Source organism: Semicossyphus pulcher, unplaced genomic scaffold (assembly GCF_022749685.1).
Source record: "Semicossyphus pulcher isolate SPU_LCO1_2020_fin unplaced genomic scaffold, fSemPul1.0.p SCAF_3, whole genome shotgun sequence".
In the NCBI taxonomy this organism is placed as follows: Eukaryota; Metazoa; Chordata; class Actinopteri; order Labriformes; family Labridae; genus Semicossyphus; species Semicossyphus pulcher.
In genome coordinates, this window is record NW_027211704.1 from 25,980,646 (window position 1) to 25,999,695 (window position 19,050).

At 39.9% G+C, this 19,050-nt stretch overlaps 1 protein-coding gene across 2 annotated transcripts in view; it reads right to left on the minus strand.

The window, feature by feature from the left end:
* The window catches only part of frmd4ba (FERM domain containing 4Ba), a 41,592-nt gene that overhangs the window by 21,535 nt on the left and 1,007 nt on the right, over positions 1 to 19,050 (minus strand). The window contains exons 1-2 of one of the 2 annotated variants that reach the window (XM_069678029.1): positions 3,751 to 3,967; positions 240 to 305 (exon numbers count right to left, since the gene is read on the minus strand). In XM_069678029.1, coding sequence (XP_069534130.1) covers positions 240 to 305; positions 3,751 to 3,912 — 228 coding nt within the window. In that variant the 5' untranslated portion in view covers positions 3,913 to 3,967. Of the gene's footprint in view, positions 1 to 239; positions 306 to 3,750; positions 3,968 to 19,050 lie in introns of those variants that run through there. The other variant, XM_069678030.1, reaches the window with a different exon arrangement.

The following is a 19,050-nucleotide window of genomic DNA, read 5'->3' on the forward strand; positions in this document are numbered from 1 at the left end:
CCATTCACACACATTCACACACTGATGGCAGAAGCTGCTATGTAAAGTGCCCAACTGTCATTGGTTATGGCTATGCCACCAGGAGCATATTGGGGTTCAGTGTCTTGCCCAAGGACACTTCGACATGTAGCCTGAGAGAGCTGGGATTGAAAGATGACCGACTCTACCGCTGGGCAACAGTTGCCCCACAATTTACAGGACAATTTGTGCCTAAGGAGGCGAGCAGAAAAGTCACCTACCTGAACCAGCAGCTCCAGCTTCCTGCCATCAAGGAGGTGGACCTGGCACAGACGGCCCTCTGTCATCTGTAGAAAGAAAAACATGAGACATGACGATTCCTGAAAGACAACTCACTGCAAAATCACACTCTGCACCTCCACCTGCGCCTCTCCACTCAAAAAACAACTTCCTCTGTTTGAGCCTGGCAATTAAATGGCTGACCTTAAATTTGACTTTGTGCTGAAGGTATGAGGTACTACTGGGACCCATGCTCCAAAACATCACATTCATTGTGAGATAAAGATTCAATCATTTGAAGTGTAAAAATAAAAGAGCAGTAGTGCCATAAATGAGTTCACCAGAAGCAAACAATGAATTGTAAACAGTGTCTGAGTTTATCCTTGTCATTAGGTCTCCACACATGCTATTGTCTTTTTCACCCACATATCTTTTCTCTGCAACTCGTCTAATGGAAATCCCTGAAAAGTGAACATACCGTTTTTGCTTTTTAGAAACAAAACAGAAAGACAATAAAGCACTGGTGCATGGTTTAATTAAATTCCAAGTGTATTGTTTAAGATGAATGGTATTGAGAGTCATTCTGCTGTAGTCAGCAGAACTTCCTCTCAGTGCAGGACAAGGCAGATAGGAATGTGTGGCAATGACTATTAGTCAAGTAAAATTTACTGTGATAAACTGTTGCCATTGTGGTCAAGCTCATATTCTGGTATTTTGAAATATTTTTCAATGCTTAGTACAAATTCTGATGAGATGGCGTTTATAATTTATTATGTTGGTGAAATGTAATCTATACTCAATCATAAATAATGTAGAACACAGAATTGCTTATGAATTTAACCTTGTATTTATGTCATTTGTTTTGATAGTTAACAGTCTCAGTTTGAATAGACCAAGCTTGAAGTCAAGTGTGCTTTTTCGAGGTTGGTACATAACATAGCTCATGCTTATTCCACAGCATCAGAAGTGTTTTTTGACTGTTTGAACTTGGTCACAATGAGCAGAACTGCAAAACTGATGTATTCCTGTAGACTGGATGCTATTTGCCACTTTTATTTGTTAAAGTAAAAATATATGGCATCCAACTGCTTGGCCTCTGTAATGGAAAGTGAGGGTCATGTTGACATTCAGTGTGGCAGCAAGACACTTTCTGCCATGGTGTTTAACTTCAGTCTACCCAGACCTATGTTCTCTGCACCACAACAGAGATGTCATTTCACTTTTATACTGTATGAGCTACTTTTCCACTTTGTTGCTTTCAACACCCTAAACCTCAGTGAGATTTACAGGTCTGTGGGAAAAGCTGAACTTCTCAACAATGAGTTTCTTTGCAATCGGTATAACTTTAATGCTAACTTCAGATTTCAACACAATATACTTCTACTGTTGGATGTGAGCTACACAGTGGGATCTTTTTAAGTTTCATATCTCAGTGGTTCAGAGGATGCATGCGTCTTTGTGACTGACAAAGAAGGGAAAATAAACATTAAAATTAACTACTAAAGCTGAATAAGACCTCAATAAAAGACACATCTTTATTTGATTAGTCCTGATAGGGAACATAATGGTGGCTGTTAATAACACACATTCAATAGTTTAATCTAGGATTATTCACTATAACCCTTTTATGAATTGTTGTGGCTGTCCAGGGCACCATCCTTTCATGGCCCATCTATAATTGCAGCATTGTTGCTGGGCAGTGAGTGACATCAAAACAGGGAAGAATTGACAAAGGCCTTTAGTTAACAGTCTGATTTCATGCTCAAAGCCAGCCACTGAATATCAGATTCACCTTCAAAATCTGTGCATGTTATGCCAAATCCAAGTGTTTTCTGCAAATCTTGATGCTCAGCCACTTTTAAGTGAATACTAAAGAACAACCCGAAATTACTTGTTAAAAAAAACTATGGATGGACGATATGGATCTACTGTAAAATATTCACAACTGCATTTAAAAAGTCGCACTAGCAAAGCAGCCTGTACTAAAGAGTGGACCCGAGCTTCCGTTTGTAGTCTCTGATAATAACAAAGAAAGGCCATGTTTGTGTCACGGAGGTCCTCCCCTTAAAACCCTGTCATTATGGGCAGAGAACCCCCATGGTGCTCTTTTCACATGACCCTCAGCCACACTGACCTGCTCAGGCTGAGCTGCGCCAACCTTGCTCTAACCATCCTACAACCCTCCTCTTCACCAACTAACCCATAGTAGGGAATCATACGACATGTCTATCTACTATGAATGAAAGTAACTAATTTCATTTACTTAAATGCTATTAAATAATTATACTTCAGTATCCATTTTTTCTACTTTATACTTTTCAACATTTTTGAAGGAAATTTTGTATTTATATGCAAGTTGATACATTCTGTAGGTTAAAGTAAATAAATCAGTAAGCTCCTCCTTGAGCCACAACATGAATGTAGTGCTTGCATGTTAATATAAACATACATGTCATGATATCTATAATAAAGATTCTGTAATGTAATAATTTAACTTAGACAGGAGCTATTCTGCATAATATCTCCATTCTGAGTACTTTGAATTTGGATAGTATAAAGCGTTTTTTTTGCAATACCTTGATACAAACTGTTGAGCAGATTTAGGAATAAAAGATTTTGACTTATTATATCATCGTTGTTATAACATCCTGTTTTGGATTGGTATTGCTACTATTACTAAGGTAAATAATTACAATATTCCTTCCACCAATGTGTATGTGATGTTGATGTAGAAAAAAGGTTTTCGGTATATTAACTCTTAAAAAGAGGGAAACTCAGAGGGCTGTTTAAAGACTGTCAGATGTTCTATGGGCTTTTAAAAGGTGGAACAGAATGAACCATGAATTGCCTACCAAAGAGAGCTTATCTGAAAAGGCCCAGTGTCATTTCTTACTGTTTTTGGTTTGTATTCTGCATATAACAGAATAATGAGTACATTGCAAAATTTATATTGCAGCTAATAACTGGCTAGAAAAAACACATACGATGTAACCGTGACTTTTTACATGGCACTATGCTGTTAGAGAGCAAAAAGCTGAACCAGACTTTTAAGTGTACACATACAGTAGGATTTGTTAATGACACCACACAGACTGTCTTCAGGTGTTCAGCTACAATGCATTTCAAAGACAACTTTGAACATTCTCTTCTTCAGCCAGGCAGGCAGATCAAGCGGCTGGTCATGCTGCTTTCTAATGACTGCCATATGCGCTGAGCCCTTGTAAAACACGCTTTGTGCCTCACTTAAAAACAGCCTTTGCCTTCCCACATTCACACAAATAAAAACATGCATATGCTAATGAGCCAGAGGACTAAAAATTGGCCTCACCTCATTCTGAAAAAAGATGAAAAGAGAGTCTTAGTAAATCCTTAAAATGGCTAATCAAAAAAATCCACCTGGCACTCTGTTGGTAATCATTAACATATCTGCCTATAATGCAATTCAAAGAACCTGCTACATTAAACTATTTATCAACATTAATGACACTACCTTTGTCTGAGGAGCTGTCATACCTGGTAGCACTTTCCAATCCTGAACCAGGCTTCGAGAATGCGTCTGCATGGCATCAGCCCGTGATTGTACCACCTCCTCAAGGTCTGATGCGCCAGGCTCCAGACAAGCTGGCTACTTGATGCCACCAGGTCTTCCATTCCACGTATGATGCGCATGGCCATAGTTAGCTGCCTTTTCTCCCTGATGCTTAGTTTCTGCCCCTTTTGATGACACCTCACAGTTTCAGAACCAGGACAAAGGATCCTCTGCAGACCACCGAGTTTTCCTTGAGATCAACAAGCTAAATGGAGGATCTACACTTCACACATATAATCTACTTTGTCTAACCAGCTGATGTAATGTCAGTCAGAGTCGGCGCTCTGGAGAGGCTGGAGTGGAGCAGACTGCCTCAGGCTTAGTCCTGGGCCCTGGTCCAAAACACTGCCTCATTGAGAGCAGGGGAGGGCAGGACAGAAACACAAGGCCTCTGCCTCAGAGCCACCGTATTCCCTTCATGCAAACACACTTGTATACAAACATGACATGAATGGAAACAAACACTGACTGGTTAATCAACCTCTAAAGTCATAAATATTTTCCTCAGTGAGTCACTAACATAATGGGGAAAATGTCTTGTTTTGCTCGTATAATCTGTGATTGTTCTCAAATAAAGATCACTTAATGAATTTGCTCTCTTTCGATTTTGCTAAACATAGGTAAATGACTGAGTTTTTTGTCAAATTTCAGCATGTATTTAATTGCCTTAAAATGGTTGTGGGAATGCTCTGTCACTTTGTCTGGGATGTGGGAGCAATTTCCTGAGGAGACCAGACACGTCCACCCATTATATCCTGCAGGAACCCTGCAGGAATAATTGGTCTTGTTTGGATCAACAGGCTGACTGGCTAAACTAAAAGCAAAACTACAGAAAAAACATTTAGAGGAACTTTGTGTAACAATGGAAAGAAAAAGCACATCCAGATGTTTACCTTGGTACAGCTGCAGTTCACCAGCAAATGTTGCACACAAGTTGTACACCTGACTCAGATTTAAATCAAATCAAATCAAATTTAACAATTGTCATATATTGTAAAAAGCAGAACAGAAAAAAAGAACAAGCAATTTCCTGCTGTTTGTTTTGTGACCCTAGTTTCGAACGCTGAAGTGTCTGCAGACAACATGTTCTGTTTCATTGAACATGCAAAGCGTAATTATCTCACAGCATATGCTCTGTGACCTGCAATATTTATAATTCCCACAAACATGGCAAAGGTGGTTAATAAGTGATTTATACCTAATCAACTAGTACTAAGGAGGCATTGCAGCTGCTCAGAGAGTGGCAAATAGTTCCCAGTTATGGGATTAGTCTAACTTTTTAAAAGTGAAAAGGTTATTTTCCAAATTGTCCAACAATTCTTTTAAATCTATGGAAAAAAAGCCTGAGCTGCCTTTTGTTGCCCGTGCAAATCTCCTGATAAACGCTTAGTTTTAAATGTGCAGAGAAATGACCAGAGATAGTACTGACCCAGAGATGTGCTGTTACAATAAAAGTTCACGAAAACAACAGAGTTAGAAAATACGGGATTAAATTGTATGATACTGTAATCCACTATTGCAAGAACTGAATGGATCTATTTTTAGAGGGCAGGATTAATCACTAAAGACTAACTATGCAGGTATGCATGCATCATAACCAGCTAACCATGATAAACATGCACAGATGTGTGAGGCGTCAGCTGCCTGGAGGGACAGTGGGAAAGACAGCCAAACATATGGTAGAAACAAGCTGCTGTTGATCACACACATGGTCACTGCGAGAGTGCAGTGAATTCTGGCCCACTTAATGTTAATAAAAGATGTGGTTGCAACTGGTCACACGGTGAGTTATCATCTAAGCTAAATGCAGGCAGATATTCATAGAAATGAGCCATAACACTTAATTTACGGTAAGATATTAAGACAACAAACTACAATAAATTACTTAAACATATGTAGTAAGGTCAACCAAAAATAACTCACAAAGTGGATGAATTTCAATGTAAAGGCATGCAGGCATTGTCTATAGAATAGAAACACAAACACTTCCTGTGAACACACACACACACACACACACACACACACACATATAAATATATATGCCAGGGAATCCCAGGGGAAAGTGTGAATAAACAATCTGTGCTAACTTTAAGAGAAATACAACAAGCATGGTTTTTTACATATAGTGCCCATTACTCAAGTACCCCAGTATACATGGCTGATGTCTCCAGCCTGGCACCGTGAAACACCATGACCTCACGACACAGTCCGTCATCCTCCCTGATGTCACTGTAGTGTCACTCTTCTTCTCTAAATAGGTCATGTGCTACACACAAGACTATGCTCACTTAAGTGCTCATTCTTTTCGGGCTATTGTGACCCCCCCCAACCCCAACCCCAACCCCAACCCCAACTGACTACAATCATTTATTGTTCATACTGCAATACCTCTCATAGCCAGCAGGTGGGGCAATTGAGTTTCTCACACAATCCCTTCATGTTCAAACTACTTGAAATTGTTTAGTAGATTATGTTGGCTGAATTCCTCCTAATATAAGGGCTTTAGTTTTTGATGCCTAGATTGGATGTTTAATGAGAATACAGACAGGTTGGATGTTACAGTTTAGCCCTCTGCTGTGCTCAGTCCCAGATATTTAGTATTAATAGGCCTGAATCTGTTGAGAATACAAGGCAGGGCAAGACAGGGGCAGCCACACAGCCAAGATCATCCCGGTTCCATGTCCCCAGGCTCATTTCAACATCAGATGGCAATTACCATGTACAGTAAGAGGTAGATTAATTGCCTAAGAGGGGAAGGCCTCGGAGTGAACAACAGAGCCTGAGCAGGGCTGGGAAACAGCTGTCATCCACAAGGGCCTACAGCTGACGAGCTATGCCACATACTGAGGCTGCAGCTGACACGATGAATGAAGACATTCTGTGCAGTATGCCTGACACACTGCATAACAAACACACAAATGCTTTTCAGCCTCAGTTATAATTTTCTGTGCCTCACATGAGCCTACCTACATGCTTTTCCACCTGTCATTTACAGTTAGAAAAGGACAAAGTGGAAACAGCTGTCGGGAGCCATGATACTCAACAGGAGTCATACATTGTACATGAATAGATTAAGTTCATAAAACATGAAAGAGGGCTATCTCTGGTGAACAGCGCCTGTCCCCCTGGGGCACTATAGTGAGCTTCAGGCACGAGTATCCAGAAAATGAAATATCAAGCTTTTTTTTCTGTTGTTTATCCATTTCAAGAAATATTCTTTAAGAGCATTAAATCAACACAAAAGGGACCGCAGATTTTCAAACACATCTACCCTTTGGCCAACTAGTGAGTGGTTGCATTTTACATCCTGGCAGAAATTTGCATTGGCTCTCTTTAAATAAACCCAAGACATCTTCATTACAGCCAATTAACAACATGTGATGAAGCTCGATTTGGCAAATAAAGCTTTTTGTTTGCATTTAAGTGGCACAGTCAAGTAAAGCTTTGTGTGGCCTAGCATGGGGTAGAACAAGAGAAGAAGGCATGCAATGATGTGAGGGCCCAAAGGCTTCAGGCTTGTTACTCCACCTATCGGCTTGTCTGTTGTGTCTGGGGATTTGAGGCCAGCTCTTCTTGCTGTATGGGACGGTGCTCAGGGGATCACTGGTGGCTGCAGGCCATGATAAACCAAGTGTCTGTATGAAGCAGATGCTAAGGAGGAAAAGGAGGAGGTCAGGGGGGAGGGACTGTGAGGCAGCCGAGGCCATGGTGTCAGTGAGCAGCCTTATACTTTCTGCTGCAACAAAATGCTGCCCTGGGGGACTGTTGGTGCCCAGACATTTCTTAGAAGAGGCATAAAGAGCCTGTGTCATTAGCTTTCAATATCATCGCCAAGTGATGGAAAATATGAATGCCGACTGTTGACATCTCCACAGGCGTCCAAATGAAACAAAGAGAAAGCAAGGGAGATAAAGCAGATAAGGGGGAGGGGAGGAGACACATTTTATATGGCTATAATGAGCCTTGAGGCGGGGCAGCGGGTAAAATTATTTCAGGGAGGAACAAATTGCTGAATAATTTGAAATTGTTTGGCTTCTGAAGTGTATGTTTATTATGAATATGGTTTCAGTCCTAACACTGAAGAGCCAAGTAAGAGATATTTAAAAAGGATGCATGTTTATTGTTGCTTCTGAAAATGCTGTGTCATGTGACCAACCGTCATAGTTCATTTAAAGTTCATTGTGAATAATAACAGCACAAAGCTAGAGCTATCAGCTATGCTGCAAAGTAGAGTGTAAATAAGAAAGAATAAACTTAATTTAAACTTGAAATATTTCCACTGGATACATATTTTCTTTGACGGGGAGGCTTGGCCATGACAGCAGCATACAGACTATGTACAGGACAGGATCAACAGAGAAAAACAACCAACCTAAAATGGACAATGATGAGTGCACAGGCTAAAGACAAGACAACCTTGGTCATGCTAGCCAGATCAAGATCTTTGTACATTGTACCAGAGGCAAACTCATCAACAGAGCAACCTTGTGGCTGTTTCATATTGCACAACAGAATCAATCAATCAAATCAAACCTTAATTAATTCATTACCAGTTTATAGGGAGGGCCTACAGGTCCAAACCCTGCATTCCCAACTGCATTAATAACATAGAAGATGTTTAGAACATTGAAACATTCTTGTTGAAACAGAACATTTGTGTTCAGAGAACAGCTGGCAGGCCGGCCAGCCAACACTCCAGAGACAGAATCTATGTAGCAGGTAAAAACAAACCCATCCTGAGGACATGTATGGTTGAACCAAATTTCATGACAATATATCCAACTACTGTTGAGATTGGCTATTGCTCAAGAACACTTCGGCTTTGACCGTAGCAGTCAGGGATCGAAGACCCAACCTTCTGATCAAGAGACCAACTCTACCACTGAGTCCCTGTGGCCCAATATAAACTGTCAGCGATTTAAATGATAAGCCTAAGTGTGACCAGGAGTTGCCTTCCAAAGCATAATGTTGGCCTTTTGCGTCTGTGATTAACAGGCCCACCCAAAACTACCTGGGCCCATCCAAAAGTGAAATCCTGGCGCTGTGCCTGGTCTGGACCAAATTGGTCAGTGACTGTCAGACAAAATGATATTGCCAAACCTACAGCAAACCATCGATTTTCATGTAATTGTACTTTATTGCCAGGATTTTTCATTTGTCTATGGCTAAAAATTTGATATTTTGTGTTTACCTGTAACATGAAGTTTAAACATCCTCTCTATAGAAGTTAGTTTGCCTTCTGTCATGTTGCGTATAGGCTTTTGGTACTCTAGATGAGGTTTCTGGTGTTAACAGCCCATGAAATGACTGTTGTCAGTTCAGCCATCGGGAGCGCTATGGCTGGGTAATTATGATGGGAGCAGAGCATAGGAGGAAGTCACGTGACGTAGAGCAGGAAAGTCCCAATCCGGACGGTAGGGGTAGATGTAAGGGTCAAACAAACACAGGATACCAGGGTCTGTGTTCTGTGTGTTTAACAATTTCTATGCTTATTTTACATGGCACTTGGACAGCATTAGCCACTTGTCTTAAGCAGCCAAGACAAATGCCACAGACAGATCTTTTTGAGTAACTTAGACTAAAGATTAACAACAACAACAACAACAACAACAACAACAACAATTAAATAAATACCAGTTTCTAGCTTTTATAAGAAAGTATAATATATAATAATGTGTAATAAAGACGATGGCTATCAAACTGATGATGTCCAGAGTGAAAAAGGTATGCATAGTTTCCTTGAAATACTTACATTTTGACTCAAACCATGATCTTTTTTCTTATTTCTAAACTTTAACTATGTTTATTATTTTTTACTGTAAGACCAAGGTCAATTAACAATAGGCTGCACACTGCTGCAGATGTGCAGATGAAAGCACCTTCTGACCTACTGGTAGGTGCCATTGGACCTATCTAATGCATTTTAAAGATAGTTATGATTACTGTTAAAAGCTATTTAATGGTCTGATAACATCCAAAGAAAGTGTGTAATCAGGTTTTAGAGATGGGGAAACTGTCTGATGCCAATAATTCATATCAGCCTGGTTTAACCTCATACCAAAAGTTGAGTTGTGCCCTTAACACATATGGAGTCATGAAGGAAGCCTCTGGCTTATCACTCAGTTCAATTCACAATAATCAGCTCAGTTATAAAACCTTATCTGGAAATACAACACGTCTGAGAAATGACAACTGAACCATGCTGATGTGCTGTACGACAAACTGCAGAACATGTTTGGTGTGGAATGTTAATGCCATCAACTTAAGGCCCCCTAACATGGCAGAAAACCTCTTATTCTGTTCTACTGTATGAAAACAAAGCTTCTGGCGGCCTGAAAGCTCTCAAAGGTTCCTGTCAAATTAATTTCTGTTTTTTTTTTTTACAGAAAACAGCTGCAACACTGCCAATTTAAAGCATAGCATATCTAAACTCTCTTCAATATACTGTTGGTTAATTAAGACACATGATTACAAAGTAAGCTTTGGGTGTGTCCGGGAACTCAGTGACATCCCCTCCCCTGGCCAGAGAAAAACGCAGAACGAAACAGACTCATAATATGCCCCAGAGGGCTCTTTTAAGGTGGAGGACTCACCTAAAGAGCACTTTAGTGTGGTGGAGGGCCGTGGTTGTCCCAAGCCCTATCAGTTCGAGCCGTTGGCTCCAGCCCCACTAATTCCTGAAGCCGGAGCTTTCAGAGCCGAGGCAATGCAAGTGCGCATGCGCAGACCAAGCGTGCATTAACAGGCGTTCACGTTCCTTTTAAAAAATATATACATTTCATGATGTAATTTTGTCCCAAACGGTCGTGTCTACATCAACATTGGCTGGCAAGATCTAGGGCTGATTTATAACAGTAGATGGCATGTTGAGCCATTTCCAACCCATGAAATGCAGATTTTTATGAATTTGGTAAGAATTGTCAATATTAATACCAGCATGTGTTTAATCACAGTACAGCAATATAATTTAGATTACAGCTCAAAAAACATGTTGAAGTGTAGAGTTGCTCTTTAATAATCAGGTGGACAAAATCACAACAGCAAATCAATGCAAATGTTGCTTTGTGTCTGCTGAATGTGTAAATGTTTGCTTACATTTCCATTATTTCAAATGGATACAGTAATGTGATGTTACTTTCAGATTCAATTCTGTCCAAAATCAATAAAACAGCAAAGAATATCTAACACTGCTTCAACTTTACACTGTAAGGCATACTCAATATAATGTGTGCTGTTATCAAGGGCAGAAATAATACAAAGTGATTTAGTGTCAGCTGAAAAACTAAATGTTCTCTTATCTAACTTAATTAAATACGGTGGCTTGTGTTGTTTAATTACTGATGCTCCTTGACTACAGTTGAAGCCTTGTAGTAGCTGAAACAGTCTGTATCCTGATCATGGTAAATGGTAAATGGACTGTACTTATACGCTTTTCTAGTCTTTGCGACCTAAAGTGCCAAACTGTCAATCAGTTATCACATTCATACCCGTTGACTATACCCAAGGACATGTAACAGGTAGACTGAGGGAGCTGGGGATCAAACCTCCAACCTTCCGATTGAAAGATGACCAACTCTACCACTGAGCGACAGCCGGCCCCACATGCAACATAATAGTTGGTCTGGGCAGAAATAGTATTATCAGGGGTTGCCAGTAATTTCATTTAGCAATTTTCACGGGTCATGAGCCATCTGGACAGTGAGATAAATTACAGGGGGTCCATAAGGGTGCCACATAATTTCAATTGCATCAGAAGAGGCCTCACCTCTTCAGCTGGCTTCATATCAGTTTGAGATTCATAAAAACAGAAATTTAAATAGCAACTAAAACAGTACTGCAAATGTTGCTATAACATAAATTCCACTAAACCATGATTATAATTTGTAAATTAAAGGGATAATCTATATAATGTGTATGCCATGTAATGAAGATATATTCATGGAAATTATTATATTGCTGTTACTATTTAGCTATTCAATCTGTAAAGTGGGGATGTGACTAATGATTATGTTTATATTTCATGGTTCAATTGATTATTTCTTTTGATGAATTGGCCAGACCTTCAGTCAATGAAATGACATTTTAATTTCACAAAGCTGTAGGTGACATCTTGAAATCACTTGATCGGTCTAACCCATTCTCTAAAATATATACATTTGAAATTTAGAATCATATAAACCCGAAAAGCCCTTAATGCTCATATTTGGAAAGCTGGCATGTTGCTTGTAAAGTAACATTAATGCCTCAACTGTCAAAATTAAACACATTTTCTTTTGATCGACTCATCATTTAATTACCTTATTGTTTCAGCACTACTGTCAAGTAAACATTTCCAAACCCAGTCTGGTCTGAAAGACTTATATATTTGCACATATGCTACAAAACCAACATTCATTTTCCCCAGCCTAACCATCCACAACCTTCCCCTGGGGACACAGTATTATCTTCCCTCCCTGTTGCATGACACCTGTTACAACTAAGCTCTGTGCATCAGCGTTCTATCTGATCCCATCCACAGAATCATTAAACGCTGTCCTGACATCATTCATTTCTGCCAATTGAGCGACTATGTTGTGTTTAACCTGAAGTAATTGTGATGAGAGGGCACGCTTCTGTAATTGTGCATGACATGTGCTGCTGTTACATCGAGTACAGTGCAGTAGGTGAAAATGCATACACAAACTTATATAGACATTTTTTAAACATGAAGTAGCCAAGCCTTGTAGCAGCACAATTCCTTGAAAATACCTCTTGATCAAATACAGCTTTTCTATTGAACTACCTCTGACACTGTTTCCCCTTCATTGTAACACCACACACCTACATCCTTCCTCCATGTTTCTGCTAACATGCAGCCTCCCAGCTAGCAGCGTTCCCATAACATTGGCTAACATTACCTACAAGTTCTAATTACGTGTGAAAGAAAACGTTTTAATCTAATATTTAAAGAATATTTTAAGGATGTTTATCATTTCAAATAATGTTCTTGTAACGTTAAAACGTTTTAACTACAACATTCTGAAGATATTTTCAGGATGTTATTGAGGCCTAGGATGTCGCCTTTTATTAAACATTTGCTCATAAAAACAAAGAGAAGAAGTAGAACATGCTTACTGCAACATTCTGAGGATTTTTTCAGAATGTTAGTACGGCCTGAACTATCAGAACGTGATTTATAAAATGTTCCTGAAATGTGATTTGAACATTCTCACTGCAACGTTCCGAAAATGTTTTCAGAGAACGTTCTCCTACTATTAAAAACACTGCATGTAACATTCTCAGAACGTTCTTAGAACAAAACATTTCTAGCTGGGCTTTCTCCACAAACCTGTCCCTCTCACAGGGCTCACAAGAGCCTGTCTGAAGGTACAAGCGGGATGCGGTTACGGTCCACAGGGCAGGTGATAATGACTTCCCTCTCTTCACCTCCTCCCTCCTGTTCCATGCTGCAGTTATGAAGGTGACTGCAGCTGGACGATTTTTTTCTTTCTAAACTGCAGGGGATATGATGTGGAGGCTAGGTGGCTTCTGGGATCTAGCTTGTGTGAGTATCGGTCCAGGTTGGGGGGTTGGTTTCCAGTATTATCCCTGTAAAAAGGAGGGCTCACATAACACTCCATTAATGATGAATGCTAAGCTCTAGTGGGTGAGCACCTATACAGCCTTTATTTCTTTTGTCTACAACACCGCACCCTAAAGACACCCACAATCCACTCAGAATACAACGCAAACTAAATTAAGTCAATGAGCAAGGCTTAAATAAAGGAAAGATATAGCACGACTCAACAGGAAATTACTTGGGTGGGGGTGGTTGTGAGACTCAGAGCATCACATATTCACAGAAGTCTCCGGTGTTTCTCCTTACCATGCCTCCATCCCTTCTGGCACTAAACGTTTGAAACACTCACACAGGGTTTGAAGCATTGAGCACTATCGATCACTGTGGATCTGAGGCTGTGGGGTATGTCTGCTGTGTGAGCACGCTTGATTTTTTCCAGACTCGACACCATGTACCTTTCTATTTGTGCCTGAGAGGGTAATAATAGCAGCTCAGACCCTTTCCAACCCCTCCTCCTTTACTTACACACACTCACAGTGTAGGGAGTCTAATTCTGGCCATTACCATTGAAGCTTTCAAACATCCTCTCAACATTATGGCCTCACAGCTCTCTTGGTTGATGTGTGTGCGTGAGTACCCATGATTTGTGTAGTGCATGTTCAGAGGAAATACGAAGAAATGAAGAGTAATCACTAGAGAGGGATAGATGGGAAGATGGAGAGCCACACAAGCAGCATGATTGCAGGGAAGACCAGCCCCCATCCCTTTGTAAAACCTGGTAGGCAAGCCAGCAGCAGCACAGACAGAGAACGTGGGCTTTGCTTTGTTCTAATTTTCATTTTCTCACCCTCATAGCAATTTCACCCAAGTCTGAAAGACATGTGAGGAGGAGGAGGAGGAGGAGGAGGAGGAGGAGGAAGAGGAGGAGGAGGAGGCAAACCAAAACAAAGAGGGGGATATTCTGCTCTGGCATAACACTGAATAGATCTGTTGCATTCAAGGCTACCTTGACTGCCTGAGGATGTGGATGAACCCACCAGGAGGCAGGTCACCTGTTTGAATCTGGTAGCAGACATCACACCTGCCGTCTGTGCAGCAGAACACAATGTTTGGATTTTGGAACACTGTGAATTGGGTAAACAAGGAAACATAGTCTAGGATCATCTGGAAGGTTGAACAACCATTTCATATATCCTCATCTACTATTCTGTGCAGGCAAAAAAAAAACATTAAAAAAGATTTAAACTGTCGGTCTGCATCTTAAGGCAAAAGTTTTTAGATCTGCTACGAATGACCACAGGCCCTAAAGCCTCCCATCACAGCAGGTGGTGGGACCCGATTAATCATACACATGGGGATAAAATGGTCCACTCTTTAAGACAGTCTGTCCATAAAGACGTTCATTGTGTTGCACTTGTACACACATGACCAAAAGAGAAATAACCACCGAGCCATTATTCAATGGGCTTAACTACCCATGTTCTAATGGTAACATACATTATACTATAGAGTGCTATCTAATGGAGTCTGAACATTTTCAGATTTACATATGATTATGTAGCAAATCTCACAAGGAATCACTGGCAGGATTATGTTCAAAGGTAAATATATTTTTGAGTGAGTGAACTGCTACAAAGGGGAGGTTGTTCTGGTGGATGGTGGGGGTACAAAGCCCAGGACCTTGACACTGGAGTTTCTATCATGAGTCTCATCTGTGTTTTAGGTTTAGGCAAAGAAAAAAAGCATGGAAAAGATAATGCTTTTGGTTCAAATGATTTAGTTGATTCAGTTTTAAATGTTTTAACAGTTTGACACTGCTGTACCTCATTATGTTATTACATTTGAGGGAACTAGATCGCTTTGTAAATTCAGAAACATCAATTTACAGTTCTCTTCTGGGGCAGAACCTCAAAATTTTGGGTTCACTTTGGCTCTGTATTAAGATTTTTATTATTATTTATTTGTCACAATAAATTACAAATAAAGATTGACAGTGGAGATTGAATCTTAAAACAAAGCTCAGTGTTTGCTGTTGGTCCAGCTTTCTGAGTTGAGACTGTAGTCTTTGCCATGGGTAAATCATAATGTATTACTAACCTACTGTTTTTTATCATATTTGTTTAGGTTATTGCACTGGCATTAATCATCCACTGTTGGAAGTGTGATTAATTTGCCACAAAATTCCCCTGGGAAAGGGGGTTTTTTCACAGAAGTGCACGGTCAATGGCCACTGATACACATGGGTAACCTATAAATCCATCCATGTGTCCATTTTTTAAATAATTCATAAGGAGTTGGGTTTAAGGGTGGAATTTTGTGGGGAAGTGTCAGTCCTTAAACAGATTAGACCTTGTATAAATGTAGTCTCATTTATCTTAATCATATGGCAACTAGATCCCAGAGGAATTACTGACCAGCTGAGAGTCACTCTCCAGGGCTAATACTGATGTATTTTGCTATGTTTCCTGGGAAACAAACACACAAACCAGCCTGAACATCATTATTCACAACAGTCACACATAAAAGGACCAACTCCCTCAAATGCAAATAAAAGACAATAGTATTTTTGTCTAATAAAACTCTAGCATATTGTATTGCTTGTATGATAGAGTCGTAAATTTTGGAATACACAATGGACGCATGTCTATGTTTCACAATGTCCTTTGGTCATGAGACTAAGGGCCAGACTCTGTTTTACTCAGGAAGTCCTGTCTGACAGGACAAAGCAGACATGCAACAAGGAAAAGAGATGAAGTGTCTGCTCACTGCTGAGCTGGTTTGCAGCCAATGAGGAACAGAGTCCTGTTGACACAACTTTTGGTGTGAACTATGCATGCAGGGATTATGTTACGGAAGGCACTAGAAGCACTGAGTACATTTACAGCCAACAGAAGTGAGACCTTTGTGATAAAGTTTTTTGGACTATTAAATCCAAAACTTTATCACAAAGGATTTTACGAGCAATACTCAACAGCTATGCCCCAGCCTCTTCACTCAGATGTCCCCTCTGCACTGGCGATGTGAATTGATTTCCACTGCTAAGCCTATAGATTAGTGTTGACCCAAAAAACCTTAACTAGAAATCAGTCCACTGTCTGACCCCAAATAAGGCCTCAAGCAGCACGCCTGTTTACATGCTGCACATTAAAAGGCCAATAATCCACAACATCCATATTATTTTCAGGCTTCCTATTCAGTGTGGTGGTCATTGTAAAGAGTCGAAACTATACTTTAGAATGGAGTTAGGGTTGAGGGATTGAATCTATGACAAGATTATTATCTGGATTCACATGCAGAAACTGTTTCTTCCTGTCTGAGGATAAAACAAAGCTAAACTGTCATCTGACGATAGCTGATGCATTCAGAGATTGCATTAGTGCCAATGCTTTTTGCCTCTTTGTCCTACCACTAACTCTTTTCCTGCATGCAACTGAAGCTCAAATGTGATGAGTCAATATTATTCACCATACAAACTGAATATAAACAGCAACCAGATGGCTTCTGATACCAAAATGCTGTCTCTGACCGACAGATATCTGCCCTTTTTATAGAGATTTGGTCTATTATGACTGTTAGCTTGTGGAAGCTAATGTCACAACTTTGGGTTTTGATGCACAACATACACTACTGATTCAGTTAGTTGATGTAATGACTCTTTTCTCCTTGGGTTTCTATTACAATCACTGGTGGCAAGAGAACATACCTTCAGGAGTACAAATAACTATGTAAAAATGACTGGTAAGTGTAGAAGTACTAATTCATCATCAAAAAAGTACAGGCTCTGAACTATACTTACAATATAAAAGTTAAATGTAGCCTTTTGAGGGAAATTTCTACTCACTATGGAAAGCTAACTGAAGCTCATGACATGTTCGGGAGACTATTAAACTGACATGATTGACACTCAAAATCATATGAAACAATGTACTGAAAATAATTTATATCAACTTTGCTCTGATGTGTTAATCAGTCGGACAGGTAATGTCCTGCTACTCTGAATCTGCTCTGTTTTTGTCAATGTGTTCACTTTTGCTCATGCTATTTCTCCCTGTTGGTGGCGGACATCACACTCATTAGACGTCTCTTCTCCAATGTCGAGTTTCACTCTCTTGTCTGTTTAATTTTAATTTGTCTTTTACGTTGGTGACATGCACTGATGGATACTCCAAGGAATTAATAGAATTAATAGGAGGGCGGCACATAATGATGCAAAACAAAAATTATTATTTCCCTCAGTTGCATTACGTAAGGAGTAAAAGATACAGATATGATAGTTAAAATGTACAGGGTTAAAGTAGGAGTTGCCAGAAAAATTTATACTCCATTAAAGTAGAGATATCTTGTAACTGTACATCCAATCTCTATGTTTTAATAGCTTTGTCTTTAAGCTAAATACTAAACTCGAATTTGACAAACAAAAGTTTAGAATTTAGTTGTGGCTGCTGTGCGGTCTCTTTTTAAAGGGCCACTCGATCAGTTTTACAGATCAAGTTCACTTTACACATCATGAGATGTCTTACACAGCCTGTAAAAATGGTTGAATATTGTCCTCTGTGGCTGTGGAGGAAGAGCTCCGAAGTCTTACTATTTATGGCAAAATACCTTTACACTAGGATTCAGTGTTTTTTTTAAAGCTTCCTCCTCATTCTAGGGCTAATAGTCAAGATCTCTATGACTCTGCTTGGACTACATTGCTTATTATACACTGTTTTGAGTTTCTCTAAGAAAAGGTATTTAATGTTTGTAATTTCTGCGTACTGATGATAAAAATACTCCTCGCCAAAGACTTTTCTCCAATAAAAAATATCTACTATAAACTAAATGTAAAACGCTGCCAGGACCTGGTGCATTTTTTATACACAGTATGTAGTATAATTACTCATCCTGTTAACTGTAAGTAAAAACAACATGTGAAACGTGGATTGATTTTTGATCCCATTACCACTTTCTTCTCACACTTAGCTGGTCTCTGGTTCAGAGTACTTTCTGAGATAGAAGACTGATAAAATCTGTTGTTAGAACCAGTCTGGCAGGAACTTATTTTCTACCACAAGTGTTGAATTGTGTGAACCTGCATGACAACAGTATCAAATATCCTGACTGACAAATGCTCTTGCGCAAATTTATGGAAGGACGTTATAATGAAGATGTGTGGGAAAGAAAAACAAGGAAAAAGCTGATGAACAACTTTTAGCACAAAACAGGGTCTTTGAGGAGAGGTGAGAACACATCCTCAGCTCACTTCACACTCCCCAGGTTGACAGGCTGTGCTGTTTACCTTTTCAAAGACTGCCCTATCTGGATACAGTTGTAAATGGGCCCTGATTAGCAAAGAACTCCTATCTGTGCTGAACCGAGCAGCAGTGTTGGAATATTCTCTGGCGGTTAATAGCTTTATTGAATTGGAAGCGCTGACCCCATTAAAAGCAGCTGAATATCCTAGACTGCAGTTGACACAAAGCAGCGCTGCCTTTGCAGTTTGCGTGTGTGCATGAAAGAGAGACAGCACATGTCGCTTTCATGAGGGATAAATTCAATATTGTCACCTATGCAAACCAGCCCTGTGCCTTTGTTTTGGTCCACTTGCATGCCTCATGTGCCTGCGTTTCCTCACACCAGCTGCTGTGTTTCACAACCAATGAACTACACTGAACATTTTCAGAAC